Source organism: Micropterus salmoides, unplaced genomic scaffold (assembly GCF_014851395.1).
Source record: "Micropterus salmoides isolate LMB-PRFRI ecotype aquatic unplaced genomic scaffold, ASM1485139v1 Ms_hic_scaffold_18, whole genome shotgun sequence".
In the NCBI taxonomy this organism is placed as follows: domain Eukaryota; kingdom Metazoa; phylum Chordata; class Actinopteri; order Centrarchiformes; family Centrarchidae; genus Micropterus; species Micropterus salmoides.
In genome coordinates, this window is record NW_024040928.1 from 25,619,904 (window position 1) to 25,640,832 (window position 20,929).

A 20,929-nucleotide genomic window follows, 5' to 3' on the forward strand; every position below is an offset into this window, starting at 1 on the left:
GATGTAAAGTAAGAAAATCTTCTATAAATTTATCCTGTAAATATTAATTTCGCTTCTCCTTTGCTGATTTATTCTGTGGAGGATTAATTCAACCTATGTCCATCACTCTAAAGTTTGCTGTTCTCCACACCCAGGCAGCATTTACCTATTGATTATTAATTTTACTATATGGCGGGTTCAGTTAATAAGACAATAAAGTGGCACATTTGTTAAAGAACATGCACACTCTTTGTCATCTTCAAAAGATGATGGTAACTGTGGTTTATTTATTGACACTGTTTATTCGCTACTCTTATTGTGGGATCATTTGCCTCCATTATACAGGATATAAAAAGTGAGAACTAAAAAACAAACTCATTAAAAAGTTAAATATATGGGTGCATCCCTAGTATCCCTTTTCCTGGGAGGCAAGTGAGTAAGCAAGTGGTATGTTTCCTGTATTAAGATAGATAGCGATAATTAACCTTAGCAACAAAGGTTTAATGAACAAAGACAGAGAGTGACACCTACAGAAACTCAAACTTCCTTTACAGAATAAAGGAACAACACAAGTAATTGCAACGGCACAGAGGGTGCAGAGAAAGGCATACCCAATGAGCGCCCATGAGCTTAAACTACATACACTGGCACTGCCTCAAGATAGAAAAAACACAACCAAAGATAAAAGTGTGTAATGTGGAGCTCCTTATGTTTTTAGATTGATGGGCATTGCTTTTTGATGTTTGCTGCAGTCTTCAGAGCAAAACACCAAAGCCAACATCAGGATAATTGCTTAGCAGATTATCAGTTTACATTTTATCTTTCATTTTTGACTGCTTCACATCTTTTTTTTTCTTTTCTTCTCCTTTAGTTGAACACATTTAACCAGCCCCATTGAAAGCCTCTCTGAGATTAAATATCTTTTTATCAAGAGTGTCCTGACCAACAATAATGAACTAACAACAACAACAACAGATAACAACCTCTTCTGCTCCTCTTCAGCTCTTTCAATATAAAATTAAGGAATAAAATCCAAAGCCTAAAACCATCAACCCCCTCTATGTTCTTTGGATGTGTAAATTGAAAGTTTATCCTGCTGGATTATGGTCATAATGCATAATGTTCAGTAAAGAACTATATAATCCACAATCAGCACGAATGCAAGAAACCTGCATGAGGAATGATGCTGGATGTTTGGGGGGGGTCAGTTTTCCTCTTAGCTTGCTCATCAAATGTTCTCATTTCAAATCAGGTGTAAAAAAAAAAAAGAAGAAATGGCTGAAATTAAAAAACTGCTCCCCAGCGATTTGAAAATAACAATCATCCAATTACAACAGTAATGTCGCGAATGCTTCACCCTGAGTGCTGCACAGTGTCATTACCGTAACAGCTATTAAAGCAGACGCAGTGCTTTGTAATGTGGTTGGAGCTGTAGAGGGATGCAGCCTGCGTCCCCTTGCACTGACCCTGCAGCTAATGGTCCAGAACCGCTCCACCTGCTCTGTAATATCACTGGCTAAAGACGCATCCAGCCGTTTGACCAAACTAATAGAGGGACACTCCATGATTTAACAGGGACCTCAACTCTGGCATGTTTTGTGTGTGTGTGTGTGTGTGTGTGTGTGTGTGTGTGTGTGTGTGTGTGTGTGTGTTGTACTTTTATCCTTGTAAAGAGCAAATGGTGCCATCAAGGCAGAAATATGAGTGAAATCATGTGCAGACATTTTGCCAGTTCTCACTTTTACAAGGGTTTAGGACACGTTTAAGGGTTAAAGAGGCAATAACTAAGCTAAATCCAAAGGAGTCTCATCGCTTTATGGACGATTACACAGTAAGGAGTGATATGGGAAAATAACGTATTTTCTGAAAGTGATAGGTGTCGATATTTAATATTTTTTAACTTGTATGCTTTCTGTGTTATGTGTAAGTCATTATAATAATATAATAATAATAATAATCTTTATTTGTAGAGCACTTTTCAAAAACAAGTTGCTTTAAGAAGTGTAAAGACAATAATACCCAAAAGACAATAATACATTATGAATCTGTAAACTTGAGTTTTGGGAAACAAGAGTAGAGTTATATCCACCAGCCACAAATATAAAGCATTGCTTTTGTAATCTAATTAAATCTGCACTTATCCACATACATTTATAAAGTCAACACACCAGCCTCTTCATCCTTTACACCGCTGATGTGGTTTGATCCTGCAAACAGTAATTTATTAAGTAAGTAATTAAATGCATATTGACATGTTTTACATTTTGGGAAATATATAATTTGCTTTCTTTCTTTCCCCAAAGTTTAAAACTTCACCTTTTAAAAGTTCACCAATTAACACATTATATCACATTTGTTTAACTATTATAAAAACAGAAATATAAAAACTATAACTTGTGGTTTTAGGGTCAGTTAGAAATTGACAGTGGTATTGTGTTAGAGTTATTATTTACAACACTGTTGGTCTTGTTCTGTGAAGCTGATACAGGCACATGATGCAGAGTGAAGAGCTGAGTCAGCAGCTAACAGTTTTCTTGTTGCTTGAGACAAGCGCATCATCTGCAGCACATAGGAGCTCAACAAACTTCAGTATCACACCATTCTCACAGCATTTCACAGGTATCTTATGTCATACAATATGCTATACCCCTAATGTACTGAATACCTACCTTTGTGCTGCGATTTTTGGCTTTAAAACAGAACTTTCTAGACCTTAAACTACACTATAACATGATTCATGGCCAGCTTTGTTTGTTAGCTTGTTTGGCCTCCTGCTGTCACCCAGACTTCAAAGACGCCCTGATCCCAGTGAGGCATTGTGTGTAGTTCAGGATAAAAGTAGGAACTTCCCAAATTATCATGTATGTTTAAAGAATTCTCAGAGTTTCTTTTCCAGCAACAGTAATTTCAGTTTTTATACCAGAACATCTACTGGGCCCTGCAGCTGTTTCCTATCAGGCCAATGTGGGGTCAAGACTTCAGTGTCCTTGAGATATCAGTTCTGAGCTTGTCTCCTTACCCTGCATTTCCCTAACACTAATACAAATTAAAAAACCTGAAAACCTTCTTGAAAGAAAAAGTACTGAATGTCGCCAATGTCCTTGTGGTCTTACATTCATCGACTCTATTCAGCATGCTATTTATTTTTTCAGATGAATTTTCCTTTCATTACCTTCGCCAATGAGTTATGTTTTCGGTGCTGTTTGTTTGTTTGTCGGCAGGATTGCGGAAAAACTACTGGCACGATTTTCATGAAACTTGGTGGAAGGGTGGGCCAAAGAAGAACCCATTAAAATGTTGGAGTGGATTCAAATCACGGGGCGGATACACAAATGATTTTTCCCTTTTGTTAACATTGTGAGAGGCACTCTCCAGTTGTCCTTCTAGTTGGAAAAGTTTTCAGTATTTATTATTTTCATATGGCTCAACATTCTCACACTAATGCCAGTAAAGTGGAAAAAAATGGAACTGAACTAAGTGAGAAGAGGTAGAGGTCACTCTCACCTCGCATAATGTGCTGTGTGCATGACTGGTGCAGAGTGACTGAAATTCCTTTTAATGTGGTGCAATATAATGACCTTGGAATATACAGCCTCTTTCACACACACATGCACACACATTAGACAGAAAAATGAAGTCATTGCATTGAAATTTGATGGTCTGCACACAGGAACACATTCACCTTCTCGGTTGTTTTCTCTTTTTGTCCCTGGTTTTTTTCCTTTCTGCCATTTGCTCTGGTTTCTTTTTTCTCCCTTCTAATTTTTTTTCTGCCACTACACCTATATTTATTTGCTTTATTGCCCTAACCTAATGTGAATGCGTGTGTGTGTGTTTTTTTTTTGTGTTTGTGTGCAGGACCCAACCCGTGTGGTCAGCCCGGTCATCGACATCATTAACATGGACACTTTTGCCTACGTGGCAGCGTCCGCTGATCTCCGTGGAGGTATGGAAATTCTTCTATCCACACATATAAAATGGCTCAGAGGCACATTCATGGAGTCTTTTGATGACAGAGAGAAACTCTTTAGGCTTCCAGATTTATGAAGGAGACCCTTCGTGATGAGTTCATGAACCTATTCTCACTGCTGTGAACCTCAAACAAGAACACTTTTGAATATTTGTTTCTAGCAATGACCCTCAAGGTGCTTTTAGGCAATATCTCCGAAGGACCCTGAGTAGTCTTTTCCTTGAATATGTTCTTATCTTAAACACTGGATTCAGAAATGTATATCAAAAAAATTCCTGCTAATGTTTTGATGCTAAATTTGAAACTGTGTTGGCATTCAAAATCATCACCACTGAGCTGGGAGGAAAGTATAGAGTTGTTCAGTGGGAGGAACTGCTGGTTTTTCATAATCATATTTTTTCATATCAGTATGGGATGGTGGATGGCTGAAAATACTACAATACCCATGAGCTTTAGCTACCATATTATAAAAAATTCAATCAGAGGCGTGAATCTGAACAGATGGGAACAAAACTGCACCATAGTTGTTGAATCCATCCAAAATTGACCTCTTATCCCCAGGTGAACTGATTTAAAATGCTGAATGTATTATAATGTTTCTACAAAGTGTGCTCTTTAGCTTCTGCTCACTGCTCGAATAATAAATTTTTTCATTTCATATTAAAATACCCCTTGTAGTAGGTCACGGTTATCTCACGGTTTTATGTAAAAGAAACAGATATTTTTACCACTGTTGTACTCAAGATTCACTACAAAACATGAGCAAATTAATATCATTTTTTATTCGTATTTGTTAAAAATTCTAATATTAAATAACTGTCTCAATCTTGAAGAATGGATGGTGGACTGTAAAAATACCAGAGATAACAATAAAAAAATGTCAATCCCAGTCTGACAGAACGTACTTGTATATCCATTCATATCTTAAAGTGCTCCCACTGTCAGTCACCTGTCACTGTCTGTGCAAACAATGAATTGTACTTCCAAAACCCTATGTGCCAGAAAAAGCTTTTCTCACTTGAAAATTTAGACATATAGTATTTAAATGTTTGAAATATCCGCCAGTTTATGGTCCCCTTTCACATCGGAGGTCTGTGTCCTCTTTAAGACCTCTTATATCCCAGAGTATCGTCCGTTTGAAAGTGCTAGTTCTAATTATTTGTGCTTTGCTGAACTGCAGTCTTGAAAACTTGAAAGCAGGAAACCTCTAATAGCAGTGAAAGTGGATCTCAGATTGGTGATGTAGAGCAGAGAATCTCCTTTTAGCTTGACAAGATTCTGCAGTTACAGACGTGCTGAAACCAAATGGCCTGGTAATGCATGAGAACAACTCGCAGCTGTGTTCTTCACTCGTCCCTCACTTTTTCTGAAGCCAATCTCTCCTAAGAGCTTAGTCCCTCTCTCTTTCCATTAGCCTGTCGTATTCCAATCTTCTTCACTTGGTAACAGCAATCCGCCAATCAATGCTGATAATAGCCCTGTCTCTCTCTCTCTCTCTCTCTCTCTCTCTCTCTCTCCCACCCTCTCACTGTCTCTCTCTCTCTCTCTCTCTCTCACACGCACACACACACACACACACACACACACACACACAGGGAAATCGATGGTGATAGTTGGGCTCACAAAGGACATTTTAATTATAGATGAAGCTGTCGCTTATTACATAAAAAAAGATGGCCATAAGATGGACTTTCTTTGATCCAGACACATGTTGAGACACACACACACACTCACACACACATGATGAAATGTACAGACACACACATGACACACACAGATGGGGGATGGGAGTGCTGTGGCAGCAAGTCCTTGGCCTGCTGGACTGCCTTATCAGCAAACACACACAAACCAACACACACGATGGATTATTGATATTTGTAACAATAAATATGCAATTTGCATTGCATTTATTCATTTAGCTGACGCTTTTATTCAAAGCGACTTACAAGTGCTATTTATGTCGGAGGTCGCACGCCTCCAGAGCAACTAGGGGTTAAGTGTCTTGCTCAGGGACACATTGGTGGATGTATCACAGTGGGGCATTGAACCCAGGTCTCTCAAACCAAAGGCACGTGTCTTATCCATTGCCCCATCACCACCGCAATTTGTTAAGAAATTACTTTATTTGACTGATTGATCTGAACATATAATTTCCTCCTTCCTCTTTTCACTATGTATTGATTTACCATAATATCAGCAAAAAGAAATGTGGCTATAAAACATAAAACATATGTACATGTATAAACTTTTTTCTGCAGGTTTTGATTGGAGTCTCCATTTTAAGTGGGAGCAGCTGTCACCTGAACAGAGAGCTCGTCGGACCGACCCTACCCAGCCAATCAAGTAAACATACTGATGCACATACACACACAAACGTAAAGTACAATGCCAATGCACATATACACGAAAATTTACAATAGACTGCATTGGTTCATTAAGTTAATGCAAACAAGTAGAAATAGAGAAGGTAGGAAAAAGAGGGTGAAGAGGAGGGTAGGAGTGACAGGAAAAAAAGAACAATGAAGATAGAATCCAGTCCTGATGTTAATAAAAAGGAAATGTGGAAAAAAGAAACTATGACACGACAGAATCAGCTAATGTTGCTTTCATTTTAAACCTGAAAGCTCAAGTTGGTTTCTAACATGTAAAGTTCTTCCTTTCTCTGACTATTCACCAAATATTTGAGGAAGTTATCCTCATGTTCAGAAAGTCCAGAAAGAAAATACATAAAAAACTTGCGGCAAAAAGTTTGACGTGGGCGTATAACCCTGATCTTCACTTCCTATTTTCAAGCTCGAGTGGAGAGTTTTAATTGCTGCTAAATGTGGTCCGAATGTTTCTGTGTGCTTGTGTGTGCGTGCACATGATCTGTACAGACAAGCAGTTTTTATCCATATTCTCCATAGGGAAGATTGTAATTCTGATTGTATGTATCTTTCACTATACTTTTATACTTTTAACAGTCAAAACACTTAAATTTCTCTGCATGCATATCCAAAATATGTTTTGCCATATAAAATATATTGTATTTCAAATGAGGCTATAAGAAATGTTTTAAAAGTAACAACAGTTAACAACAATCAAATCATATACACACACTTCTAGTGAGTTCATTATTAGATATGGGATCCATTTAAACAGCTATCTTTAGATTTTATTATAAACAAGTTCAACACTTTTCTTCATGAAGTTGTTTTCATTGTGTCTAAGCTTTTGAACCCATTGGCATCCTCAACTTTAAGCAATTTTTCATGTGTATGTGTGTGTCCTTTTGGCTTCTTATGGAGCCCCTAAAGCTGTGAAAGGGGATTGTTTTGTGCTCACAAACTATTACCTTTAAGGACTTAGAGATCTCTAGCTTTGTTGTAGCCTACCATGTATTTCAGTCAGCGATAGATTGAAGTTATAAAGGTTAACGATTGTGTGCGTTTTCTTGTTGATATCACTGCATGAACATGTATGAACATACTTTTTTGACATTTGTGGTCTAAAAGGCAGTGCAGTGATGGAATTACGTTTAGTTAAATATATACTAGTCTTTTCCCAGTGAAGATAACTTACCGATAAGGATCAACCGAATTATTATTTTTTTAATATCCCGTGTCAGAGTTTGTTTTTTCTTTCTACTGCAGTCACCAAGAATGAATTGTACTACTTGCACTTGCACAAAGTCAGGCCAACTTTAGATCCACCTGACATTTCTACTCCAAGACTCCAGTGAATTGATGTAACCTTATGGTGAACTAATTGCTTTCGGTTTGTATGACATGGCACTGTGGAATGTATTTTCAGATATATAGAGTTTGGTGGTCCTTAAGATATCTGATCTATATATATATATATGTTAGGGCTGACCCCCAATAGTCAAAGATTCCAGTTTTCTCCCATTAAGTTCATTTACAGCCTATTACAATATACATTTCAACGTTTAATGCTGTAAATAAACAAGTAAAAAGAATAAAACTTTCAATCCAAAATTGTAACCCTAACCCTGGGTTGTCAGTGCACATGTGTAGGAGTAGAGTATGTGTGGTGGCGGAAGAGGAACACTTGCTGAACGGACGGAGCCCCAGCTTCACTGGTGTTGTGCAGAGTTGTCCGCACGTCGCGGGACTTTCGAATAATTTATCACCGTTGATGAACCAAACAAAGAATAATTTATCGTTTTTAAATAGCTACTTGAAATAGATCCGCAAGGAACCATGACGTGCATGCAGTTGTCGGCAGCACGTCACGCACGCAAAACTCACACAAGACTGGTGAATGACAAGCGAGAGAGAGAGAGAGAGAAAAAAGGTCTTCAGCCTCAGTTTAGCTGGAAATTTACAGTGTAAGTTGAATGAATAGAGACTGCAGCCCTGCAGCTTCTCAAGATTAAAGCGGAGCTACCATGTGTAACCTCCTCCCCGCTCACACATGATTTGACTATCGGTCGACTATTGGCAGGACTTGACGATTCTGATTCGACTATGTAAATCCTTAGTCAGGGACAGCCCTAATATTTATGTTCTATCTCTCTGACTTTGTAGTTAGCTAACAGACATAACTGTTCATAAAGACAAACAGGGTACCGCCTTTGATAAAGAGGAGTGGCCTAACTCTGAGCCGTTCTGTGTCGTCTCAACGTCTTTGCTGAACTTTTAATAGGTAAGCAGCAACAACTGCACTTTCGAACCACCAATAACAGACTGCAAAATGGTGGCAATGTTTGGCCATGTTCGATTTATAATCCTCGCTCGTCCCCAGAGATAGCGAGCATATTGTGTTGCCGTTGAATGCATATAGGGAAAACACTGAGACAGAGCAATGACGAGCAACAGCAGCAAATAGACAGCAAGTCAAACCATTATAAAAGTGCCAGTATTTTTAGTATAGCTATGAGGTTTCAACATTACATCTGACTGTGTATGTCCATCTATAGAGTTTGCCTGTTTCTGCACAGGTATGGGTTACATTTTGAACCTCACAATCAGCTATGTCATGATAATGTATCACACATTTTCGCAATTATGAAAAACACATGATCCATAAATATAAACTGCTGTACATTGTCAGTGTATTGAATTTGACATATAAACAATTTTTCCAAAAGGCTCTAGCCCATAATTTAAGACTTTCAGAATATGGCAGGAAGGACCCACAATCATAGACTATTACAACAAAACATAAACATAATAATAAACTTCACATTTTCTGTGGCTGTGGTGGGTAATAGCAGTCTTTGGGTGACCAACCACTGCTAAAATGACAAATGACGCAGCACGCTGCGCTGTGGCAAAAAACTTAATTGACTGAAAGTTTACGCAAAATCAAATCATCAATGCCTGACAAATCATTTGCTTTGGAGAGATGAACAAACACACAAAGGAAGGCAGAGGAGCCTCAGCCTCACACACACAGAGTTATAAATAATAAACTTTGGCTTCGTTCCTTCTTCATAAGTCAGATTGGTGGCAGGAGCCCAGATTTACCGCGGTGCCAACTTGTGACTGTCTGACTTTCTTTTACTAACTTTTTAGTGGAGGCATGTGTGGAGTGTTAAACGACTTAGAGATTGACAGGTGGTGATGTGCCTGTATGTGTGTATGTGTGGGTGTATGCTTGGGTGTGTGTGTTATGGAGATACAGGTAGAGAGATGAAGTGTTTATTATGATGGTCTCTCTCTACCTGGATGTCAGTGAGCTGCTTCTGTCTGTGTGACGTCAACCTGCGGAAGCTGGACCGAGACACACGCACTTTTGAAAAAACTGACATTACAATATTTTTCTTCTGCGATATATTTTGATATGAAAAAATACAGGAATTGTCAGCAGATTACTTCAATTACTCTATTTGAGAAGAGTTAAGCAACCTAGAATTACTGGGGCGATTCTGTAGGGGGGAAAATCACTTTTTTTTGAGTGCATATGCTTTCTTGAGCTTTAATGCAGTAAACATTATTTAAACAAAATGATAAAAAATAAAGATAAAAAAGCAGTTAAACACCAGCCTGAGTGGTTTACAAAAGTAGCTTTTCTTTTTGTTACCAAATCCACAGTGTCGGTGGTTTTCTCCTGTTCCTCGCTTGTTTTAAAGTTGTTGTTGACAACTAACAGGGACAGGGCCTATTTTAGCGGTTTGATAAACTGATCAAGAACAATATTGTGATTGGTGGTTTGCTGTGCATGCAGAACCTGCTTGTTACTCACTAGCAACAAACTGTGTATCCAAGAACCCCTAAATTAGAGTAAATGATGTTCCATCAGACTTATTTTGTACATTAGTAATGGAAAATGAGAACTGTACTAGTTTTCCTTTTGTATCAAACAACAAAAAAGTGGAAGTGTTTGAGGTAATTTGACTTTCTTGACATTGCATTGTTCTGTGATGTGACTATTGGGCAAGGGCACATTGTGATGACAATGCTGAAACGATATATTGTGCAGCCTTCCCTTGTACCGTAGATTACTTTGTAACTCGAACGCTGTTTACCTGGTGATTGCCATGACTCAGGATTAAATGACTGTCACCATGGATACATTTTCAGATTTGTAAAATCCGGTCTCATGATATCCTAAATGCAGTGCAGTATTCTGATGTCTGATAAGCTTGGAAACTTGTTTAGGTAAAACGACCTTTGTGGATCGGTCCTCGCAAAGATAAAAGTAGAAGATTACACACAGACACACACACAAATATGCACCAGCCTTGTCTCATTTAATTTATATGCCAAGTTATTTTATGATAATTTCACAAACAAAGCACAAAGTTTTACATACACACAGACTTCCTTTAAACACACAAGGACAAATTGAACTTGAAAAAGGTTTTATGTGCTTCTACCCACATACAGACTCTCTCACACACATACACACAGAGTGCTATTTGCAGGCAGGATAATTGTTGATGAACAGAGGGTATTTGATGACACATGCTCGCCCTCAGCTATTCACCCGTCACATCGTCCAGATCATGAATCAGCCTCTGTTAGTATGTGTGTGGGGCAGCAAACCAACCTTTTCTATTCTGGAAAATACAGAGAGCAACAAAAGAGGTGAATGACTTTAGATTTGATTAAATTCTGGAGAAACTCAAGCATAAATGTCAGCGAGAAACGGGAGGTTCAACAAAATTACACTACAGACACTATTGAAATATCATTCTAAAAACCACACACACTCCTCTCTCTCTCTCTTGTTGTTGTTTCTCTTTCTCTGACAGGACTCCCATCATCGCGGGAGGGCTCTTTGTCATTGACAGGTCCTGGTTCAATCACCTCGGCAAATACGACACTGCCATGGACATCTGGGGCGGGGAGAACTTTGGTGAGTCATTGGTTTTACAGACATGAAGCTGACAACACTGACAAACAAAGAAATATAGTGGTTATGATGTAATAACTGAAATTAGTGATGCAAACTGTTTTCTGAGTCTGAATCCAAAGGTTTGAATGTATGTAGAACTGTAATTGATCCGTTTTAAGGCAGCTCTGATAGTCTGACATATGTTTACATCATCATCCTGCCAGAGAGAGCTGGTAAAAATAAATAAAATTGCACCGATTTAAATTACTGGTGCAATACTGGTGCCATAATGACACATATTTAGAAAGAAATCTCACCACATGTCACCCATGTGCATCAAAAAAGAAATGTTTATTATTTATGCTAGTTTAAAACTTTTAAAAACTCTTGCACACCCTAGAGTCAACCTAGAGGCAGAAAACCAAAAGCTCTCTAATCTGAGAAGACACCAGTACACTGTCAAATTAATCTATTAAAGGTCTACCAACTGGAAAATCATTACCAAATAGATATAAATATTTATGGTTTCCTCTCAGTTTACATTACAATACAATACTCAATCACAATATATGGAATATTAAATCATAAATATCCCACATTGCCCACAAACAAAACTAATTCACCCAGAGAGATTATTAAAGGGATAGATACCTTGGTTTAAATGGTTATTTATTTCAATTAATGTTTAATTTTTCAGTTGTTTTTTCGAGGATGGGTTTGTAATTGTAATGTAGTGACATGCTTATGATTGTACACAAATCCCAATAAGCTCAGTGCTTCCCCTTGTGTCTGATGGACGAGAAACACCCAATGCAAATACAGTGTTTGATGCTTTACGTCTGAGCGGCGGTAGTAAGAATAGTCAATTTCTTCATTGTGTTTCTAGCAACCCTGTTATTTAATGTTCATGAACAACTAGTTTATATTCACAAATTGTTTGGTCTGAAATATAATAACCTCACCCAGTTTATGTTTTTTAAATCAACAGAATGAAGAAACCTTTATATTGATCTTATCATATCCAGATTTTTCTACAATTATTATGCTACAGGCATCTGGAAATTGAGTGAGCCAGGTTCTGGAGTGAGTAACAAGTTTTGGAGACTGATGAAGACTAACACGGCATTGTGTACTGAGCCCGGCCAGGGAGATACAGTGCCAGCATACAAAGTGTGAACACATGCAATGCCAACACCAAGTCTGAGTAGTAGTACTTCCTGTGTGGGGATATTTATCCTTCTTAGACCTACAGGGATTCACCAATTGTTCACCCCTCTATACATGTGTGAAGATTAGTAGGTTTCTATGTTTTGGGGAACAGAGATCTTCTCCCAGCCTTGAATGAAGATTCAAGCAAAGATAACAAGAGGGGGAAAACACCAAAACAATCTCACAGCTCTGACCTAATCTCTAGTAAATGTGGACAGACTAACTAACATAAGGAGTATAGAAGAAGGAAAGGTTAAGGATAAAAAACACAATACATATATATATATATATATATATATATAATAAGACATAACAACAGCAACAACAACAACAACAACTAATAATAATAAAAGTAAAAGAACACGCATAAAAGATTAAATGTAATCAATGTAATGTCATAACACTAGGCACATGCAACACTTTCTACATGAAGCCAGTCAGTCTGATAATCTGGAACAAATGGATAACAGTGCATCATTATCAAGACAGCTGCGTCATTCAGTCGACCAAGCAGGTCTGACCTACTGTTCTGGAGAGCCACAGGCCGACACCTTTGGCTTATTTTAGCTCAGTAATTGACTCTAACATGATCTGAGGAAACCTGTGTCATAGTACCCCTAAAATTCCTTCACAATCATGATTTTGGTTAAATATAGAAAACACTGACACTCACTTGAAGCAGGAGATGGGCTGGTCCTTTATTCATGCATCCTGACCTCCTCCCTATAATACAGAGCAGTCACGCGTCCTGGACTAGGAAAAAAGTGTTGCCCGTGAACACAATCCAGGCAACAGTTGCGTTTCCTCCAAAACATATTTCACATAGCAAATCAGTTTTATACTGTAATCATATTTTCTATTAGACAAGGTTGGCTTTTAGATAGCTATCATAATAAAGTGCACAAATGGCTCATGAACAGCTGAGTGGAGAACAAAGAGGAAGGAATGATTAAGCTGCCGAGTTAACTGATAGGAATATAAAGGTGAACGAAGGTGAACCTTTCATTCAACAGAAAAAAAGTCCTTACAGTCTGACATCTATCCAGAAGCAACATCTGGCTCTCCTGCTGCTACCTGCCTACAGTCATGTGAACTCTGTGTGTGTGTGTGTGCGTGTGTGTGTGTGTGTGTGTGAGTGTGTGAGTGTTGGAGTCAGTTTGCTGATAGCTGTACTGCTGCTTTTCTCAGATCAATGAAAGCCTGCTTTTCCTCTCTCTCCCCAAAACACACAGACACACACACACACACACACACACACACACACACACACACACACACGCACACGCACACCTACACACTCATTTGCTCTCTGTCATGTTTCTGTCAGTCTCACAGGCTCTGTGTCGGTATCTCACTATCTCGCTGACTTCCCTTGTTCTCCATTGTACTCTCTGGTGTTTCATCTTTACTTCCATCTCTCTTCATCCTCGTCAAACCCAGTCCATGCACTCATTTCTTCTCTTCCTCTCTCCTATTCTCTCTCTCTCTCTCTCTCCCTCGCAATCGCTGTAAAACTTTGTAAAGTTCTCAGCATCTCGTTCTTTGGGGAAACTCTGTTATTTCTCTCTTTCTCTCCTCTGAGCTCACAGACAGACAGAAACTTTAACGCTATAACAACACACACGATGATGTGAACTAAAGTGAAGTTAGTTGTGTCCTTTATCTGTGCTGCTGTGCTCACATGGGAGAATGAGCACAGTATAAGCAGGTCAAACGAACACACATGCAGTGCATTTCGACGAATGCACCCGCATGCACGTAGTAACACAACACACGTACTTATTCTCACACACTCACACTGAATCAGGCAAACATATCAGAGTCCGTCAGCAGATCATCAAATATTCAGAATGGTTTGGCCCACTTAGCCATGATGTGCAGGATAGAAAACTAACACGGAGATTCAGAACGAAAAAGGCAAAGCTTCAATTAAACAACAAGCCTGGTTACACAGAGAGAGAGCTTGTAAAGTTAACATGAGACATTTGATGTTATATATCTTAAGTAGCTTAATTTATATAGTACCTTTTAAGGGCAAAGGACAAAGTGCATCATGATAAAAATAAGAACACTTACCCACTGTATCAGGGATGAGTATTGTCGAGACATCTGTCATTTTGTTGGACTAAAAAAGGAACATGCATGTCAAGTAAAGTTTCATTCATATAGCCCAATAGCCAGAGATGGGGACTCGAGTTTGAGACTCGGACTCGAGTTGCACTTCAGTCATTTCAGACTCGACTTGAGACTCGTCCTCAAAAGACTTCAGTATTTTTGTCAATGACTGTTGGTCGTTATGAAAAGGTGAATGAGCGTTTGTTTGCTTGCAAAAGGTATGGTAGTCTTTAACGTAATCGTCTACATCCCGCTGGCTCCCATCACGTTAATTATTAATGTAAATATATATGTGTGTGTGTGTGTGTGTGTGTGTGTGTATATATATATATATATATATATATATATGTATATATATATGTTTGTTGCAGTTTTATTTAGTTATAATGGTACACTGTGAGAGTCTGTAAGAGTCTGTAGTTGGTGTTGACTTACAGTAGTTGATAGGCTGCCATTAATTGCATTGCACATTACATTGTTGTGCTCTGTAAGTGAAAAAAAGGTTACAGTTACAGAATTCCTTATAGGTAAGCAGTTTTATAAGCAGCCTGGTTTGAACGCAGCAGGTGATACAACATTCAATATAACCATGAGTGACTTGAGACTTGACTTGGACTCTAGCTCAAAGACTTGAGACTTGACTTGGACTCTAGCTCAGAGACTTGTGAGCATCTCTGCCAATAGCACAAATTTGCCTCAGTGGGCTTTACAATCGGTACAACATTAGACCTTACAATCTAAGTCCCTAAAAAGGAATAAAGGGGGGGGGGGATAGAATAAACATTGGGAACAGCAACAGAGGAGGGATTCCTGTGCATGCAGACATGCAGTAGATGTTATGTGTACAGAATAGACAAACATATTAAAATTGCAGTATGGACAGTTGTGATGGCAAAATTATATATAGCTGATAATGACTACATTTAGGGTAAACAAAAACATTGTTTTACCAAACTGCTATAGAAATGTGTTGTTGTTTTAGGTGACCTTTCTCCCCGAATGAAATTATTTTGGCACAGTGATTACATTTCGCTGTTACAATGCTGTCTGTTAATTCAGTAATCCAGGCATCATTTTAACCCTTTCAAGATTACAGGATATTATCTGCAATAGACATAGACATTCAGAAGGACAAAGGCAAAAGCCTGCCCAGGTGCTCCGTATACTTAAAGAGGAGCCAAAGATACAACGTGAGGTGAATTTGAATCAAAATTGTACTTCTCCTGTGCGTCATAACTCAGTGAAATACACAAAGACATGAGACACACGTCGATATCATTCAATGCAACTTGCACTTTCTGAGGATTTTATCTCTGAAATCCTAGAAAAGAGATTTCAGAACTTGATTGAGAATCATCACAATTTTAGGTTTTCTTCAGTATCAAAGTAATCCAGTGATAGTTGTCTGTACATCCACGGGTACACTGCAGATTCGAATTACTAGTGTTTATTTTGGTTCTGGCATTATAAAAATGTCAAAACATCAGAAGCTGATGTTGGAGTTGGAAGTTAAAAGTTGAAGAAATACACGCCCGATGATCAATCTCCCAGAAAACCTAAATAGAACATGTTGGTATAGAAAATGAATGGATAGATGGATGTCGAGAAGATAAATGGTGATCTTTTGAGCTTCAATAGCTAAATTAAGATCAACAGACGAATATCATTTTAAATGTTTACTCTTTGTAATTGAGCCAAAATACTGGAAAAGGATTGTTCACAGGATCCAGTTAAATATGAGACTTTTATAATAGTATTTAAATATGAAAATGCAGAAAATTTAAAGGGTATTCTGTGTGTGTGTGGTATGTGCAGAGATTTCGTTCCGGGTGTGGCAGTGTGGCGGCAGTCTGGAGATCCTGCCCTGCAGCAGAGTGGGTCACGTCTTCAGGAAGAAACACCCGTACGTCTTCCCTGAGGGTAACGCCAACACATACATCAAGTAAGTCTCTAAATGAATTTTGACTTATAAATGTCAGAATTTCCATTTTAGGGGGATTATTTTTTTATGTACAAGGACTGCATCTGGTATCTGTTTGAGATTCCAGAGGACTGCTTGATGTCTGGCAATTTAAAGCTCACAGAAAAGGTCAAAAGGGCAAGGCTTCATCACGGTCCCGATGGAGCCTTGTGGCCTGTGTCATCAGTGTTGCTGGAGTTCTGATCTCTTCTCATAATTCACTCTTCTTCATGCACCTTGGAACTAAGTGAAGTTGTGCCAGAAATCTGTTCAGTCTGGATCAGTTTGTGTTGGCATTTGGGAAATACATATTTACAGTGGGCGGATTTTGCTCATTTGCCTTCTGATCTAGTTGCATATAAAGTATTTAGGTCGGAGCCACAGGTTCAAGCTCCAGGCATTGTCCTCGCCTCTCTAGCCACCATCTCATTCACATTTAGCAGTCTTTTTTCACTTTCTTTCCCATTATTTTAACAAACTGCAAAACAGATTTTGATTGATGTCTGTTTCCATTTCGGTCAGATTATGCAAAAATCCGTGTTGTTGTTGAATCTCTGGGGTTGACTAGAGACATAACTAATCATAGTCTACCTGTCATACAATGTGTCGTGCTCTGTCTTTGCTCGTTGTGTATGGTGGAATATATAGTCATTATGTGTGAGGTTTAAATAATCTTATGGTTAACATACCTATATTCCTGATTGACAGAACGTTAGTACCAAACTGACCAATTACTTCCTAAAATTATTTGTTGTGCACGTACACCCTAACCTACCAACCTAACTACACTGATTTACTGTTTTACAGACATAATGCACAGGAAACAGACATGCAGTGTTTGCACTCTGAGCTATGTGTCGCAGCCACCGAACACTGTTCACATCATTGGTCCAATCCAAAGTGGATTTACAGCTGCCTGGGAGCCTTTGAGCTACGAGTACAACATTATCCTATTAGCATAAGCTGTATTCTGTTCTCTGCCCCTTTCAAACAGTTCAAACAGAAAGATGTTTACAGGCAGTCCAATAATCCATTAACAGGACTAATGTTCTCAGACAGCATGTGGATTGATCTTGTATAAATAGATTAATCAAGGCTACAATAAGGATGCTTGTTCCATTCAGATTACAAAATGGAGTTTACCTTTAACATTACTGCATGATGTATTTATCATTGTGTTATATAAGAAAGAACACACAAGTTTTCTGGAATTGGTAGACACTGCTTGTTTCTTTTCTAAATATGAAGTTACACAAGAAAAAAAAGTTCTTCATATTGAGAAGTTGTTTTTTAAATTGTTCAGTTTGTAAGTGAATATCCACAGAAAGACCATTATCAAGTCTAGGCATGTAATGAAAGGTATGCTGGGAAACATTGTGAATGACAAACTGAAGCGGAAGACAGGGAGAGTGAGTTCACAGAAAGCTAAATTGCAGCACTTCATCACAAAATAACTCCTGGGATCCACTGCATGCCACATCCCGATGATTTGTCTGGCGGATTATTTCTCCATGTTCGGTAATTCATAAACCTCAGCATGTGAGCAAGGCATTAACACTTTCAGGGTTGGAAGTTGGGTTCCCTTCCTGGCATAATGGGGAGAGTAAAGCACTAACGCTGCCAGGTGGGAGGGGTTCAGTTCCCATTAGGAGTGCTCCCACTGCTGAACGGCACTTTGGTGCAAATCCTCAGCCAAACGGCTCATATAAACTTATTGTTTTGTGTCAACTAGCTAATCCACACCAATACTGAAACTTGTCTTTTTTCAGTCGGGCTATTTAGTTGCTCATTTCATTCCCTGTTGGCCGTTACCGAGGCAACATCTGTTCAGTGCGGAAGATGATGGCTTTTATTCGTATCACGATGGCCTGATGTTTGTGATCAACGCCGATCTCCCAAACAAAGCTGCTGTTGTCTGCTCGCGTGTTGCTCTGCCGGTTAATTAGCTGGAGACTCAGCGCTGGCAGTCTGGGTTATGAATATGCTAAATAAAAAAAAGCTGCTTAATAATTCGATTACAAAGATTATGCTGTTTCCTCCCTCACCAAGGCCTGCTGCTCTGACCTTGTGTGTGTGTTTGTGTGTGTATGACTTTTAAATTGTAAGCCTGTGTGTGACACGTATTTATGTTTATACGCCTACAAACATCTCATATCCTCTCTCTCTTCCCCTTTCATTAAACTGCCACAGCCAGTGTGTGTAATGCATGTAATGGAGGGTTTCTGTCATTTCAATGAGATAGTTCACAGCTCAGAGAAACTCAGCTAATATAATTACTTCAGAGAGAGAAAAAGAGAATGAGAGAAAAAGAGTAAATGGGCACAAGAGATAGAGAAAATGTGCTTCACTGTTCATGCAGTGTGGGTGAATAAAGCACACTGAGTTGAACAGAACTGAAACGAATGAGAGATACAGCAATAGGCAGGATTTACATCTGGCATAGACATGGTTGTGGCTCAGAGGTCGATGACTGATGGATGGCTCAACCCTATTGTGTATCTGGATAATCCTAATGCAAGTCGTAAATGAATGCAGAACCATCTGGAGGTGGCTCGCATTGTGATTCCATTTACACCAGGCATTACCATGTAATCTGGATTTGGATATCCTATCTGGACATGGAAAAAAAAATCAAGTTAAATGTAGGTATAAATGCACACAGAACACATTGTGATTGATCAAATGCGAACGGATCCGCCAGACTGCATCTGCAGGTGGACTGTTGTTTCTGCAACAGAGTGCGTTTAAAGGCAGCAGGTGAACAATGGGAGTCTGCTGATGTCTGTTTTTATTTGTTCCCCCTTTCTCCACCTTCCTTCCTCTCCTCCATTTCTCTATGGTTAAAATATCAGCTGGGTGAGAATTAGAAACAAACTCCACACTGTGCGTGATTAACAAATTACTAATGCCTCAGATTGTGTTGAATTATTTCCCATGTTTAGATTTGGGTAAACAACTACTAAAGCTTGTTCAGTGCTAAAGAAACATGACAATAGTTGCATGTTTTAATCCATTAACTACAAATCATATGACTCTGCAGGCACTTGTATAAAGCTTACTGTGAGTTCCTGCTTTCTAGACGTAGAGAGATTTGTGTTAGTTAATTTCAGTACACACTTGCAAGGGGAGACTCAATTGCCAATTCATTATTTTAACATGCAGTAAATGTTACAAAAGTCACATTATCCACTTCAGGAAAATCATGTACGATTACTGTCCTTGATCATGCCTCCAAGAAGCATTTCCAGATTAGCTGCCACTAGTGTTGTAGTACTCGAGACCGGTCTTACTTTTTGATGGTCTTGGTCTCGTCTCAGACTCGACCGCCTTTGTACTTGGTCTTGTCTCGGTCTCGGACATTGAGGACTTGGGATTTTATTTCAAGACCAGTCAAGACCATAACTTTGAGAATATCAATAAATTGCTTTTGCATTATCTGATTTGTTAACATATACCCTAACCCTAATTAAATATGTGTTGTTCCCGTTAACGACTGTCACCCCTCCCTGCGATGCTGACGCTGATTTCAGCTCTTAGTATTTGTATGTGGGTGTTTTAATGGGAAAGTGACTCTTTCAGATTACTTTGAGAAGTACCTGTGATCTCGTTCCACATTTTATTGTATGCCATGCCATGCAGGGAACTGGTCTTGGTCTTGACTCGGTCTCGCCCTCCCTCGGTCTTGGTCTCGGTTTGGGCGGTCTTGACTACAACACTAGCTGCCATCGCCATTATTGAGTTTCAGCCCAAGTATGACAAAACAAATATAGCAGGAAATTGCAAGGTACCATGGTCTAAACTCTGTGTGTGTGTGTTTGTGTGTGCGCGGTTACAGGAACACACGGCGCACAGCTGAGGTGTGGATGGACGACTTCCGTCTCTTTTACTACTCTGCTCGCCCTGCAGCACGAGGAAAATCATACGGAGAGTAAGAACACACACGCAATTGACACACACTTGTTCATACTGGTGAGTATGAATACGCAATGGTTTCTCCATTTTGAAAAACAGCAGAGCCAATAAGAGCTTTGAATGTAGGAGTGGGAATGTCAGCGTCATCTTCTCGCACCACCGGTAGAAAAACAGCAGGAACAGGAAAATTAAAAAAATACCCCAGTGACCACAATGGACTAACACAACCAGAGATACTAGTATAGTTGATTACAGAACCAAAATGAAATCCCTGGATAGTTACCTTAATCTAATTTAACATCACTGTTGGTTTGGTTACAGATGAAACCAGGCTTGAAGCTTTAAGCCAGACAGTGGAGTGAAACATTGCATTTCAGCCTGGTGTGTTTTTATACCACTCTTTAAACATAAAATCTTAAACCTTAAATAAATAAAGGTTTACCTTGGACCGGTGTGTAGACCAGAAACAGGAGGCGAGTCCCCGCAATGTGATTAATACA

At 38.9% G+C, this 20,929-nt stretch overlaps 1 protein-coding gene and 1 long non-coding RNA gene across 2 annotated transcripts in view; one reads left to right on the plus strand and one right to left on the minus strand.

Annotated features, from left to right (window-relative positions):
• The window catches only part of galnt14 (UDP-N-acetyl-alpha-D-galactosamine:polypeptide N-acetylgalactosaminyltransferase 14 (GalNAc-T14)), a 168,052-nt gene that overhangs the window by 127,527 nt on the left and 19,596 nt on the right, over window positions 1-20,929 (plus strand). Inside the window, exons 7-11 of the mRNA XM_038726536.1 lie at window positions 3,838-3,925; window positions 6,208-6,292; window positions 11,151-11,254; window positions 16,373-16,499; window positions 20,353-20,445. Of these exons, the coding sequence (XP_038582464.1) occupies window positions 3,838-3,925; window positions 6,208-6,292; window positions 11,151-11,254; window positions 16,373-16,499; window positions 20,353-20,445 (497 nt within the window). The remainder of the gene's footprint in view (window positions 1-3,837; window positions 3,926-6,207; window positions 6,293-11,150; window positions 11,255-16,372; window positions 16,500-20,352; window positions 20,446-20,929) is intronic.
• LOC119908753 lies at window positions 10,652-15,040 on the minus strand. The gene is made up of 5 exons (XR_005445336.1): window positions 14,993-15,040; window positions 14,519-14,567; window positions 13,116-13,195; window positions 11,107-11,234; window positions 10,652-10,955 (listed from the first exon to the last, which is right to left on the minus strand). It is a non-coding gene; the product is annotated as an uncharacterized LOC119908753 (long non-coding RNA).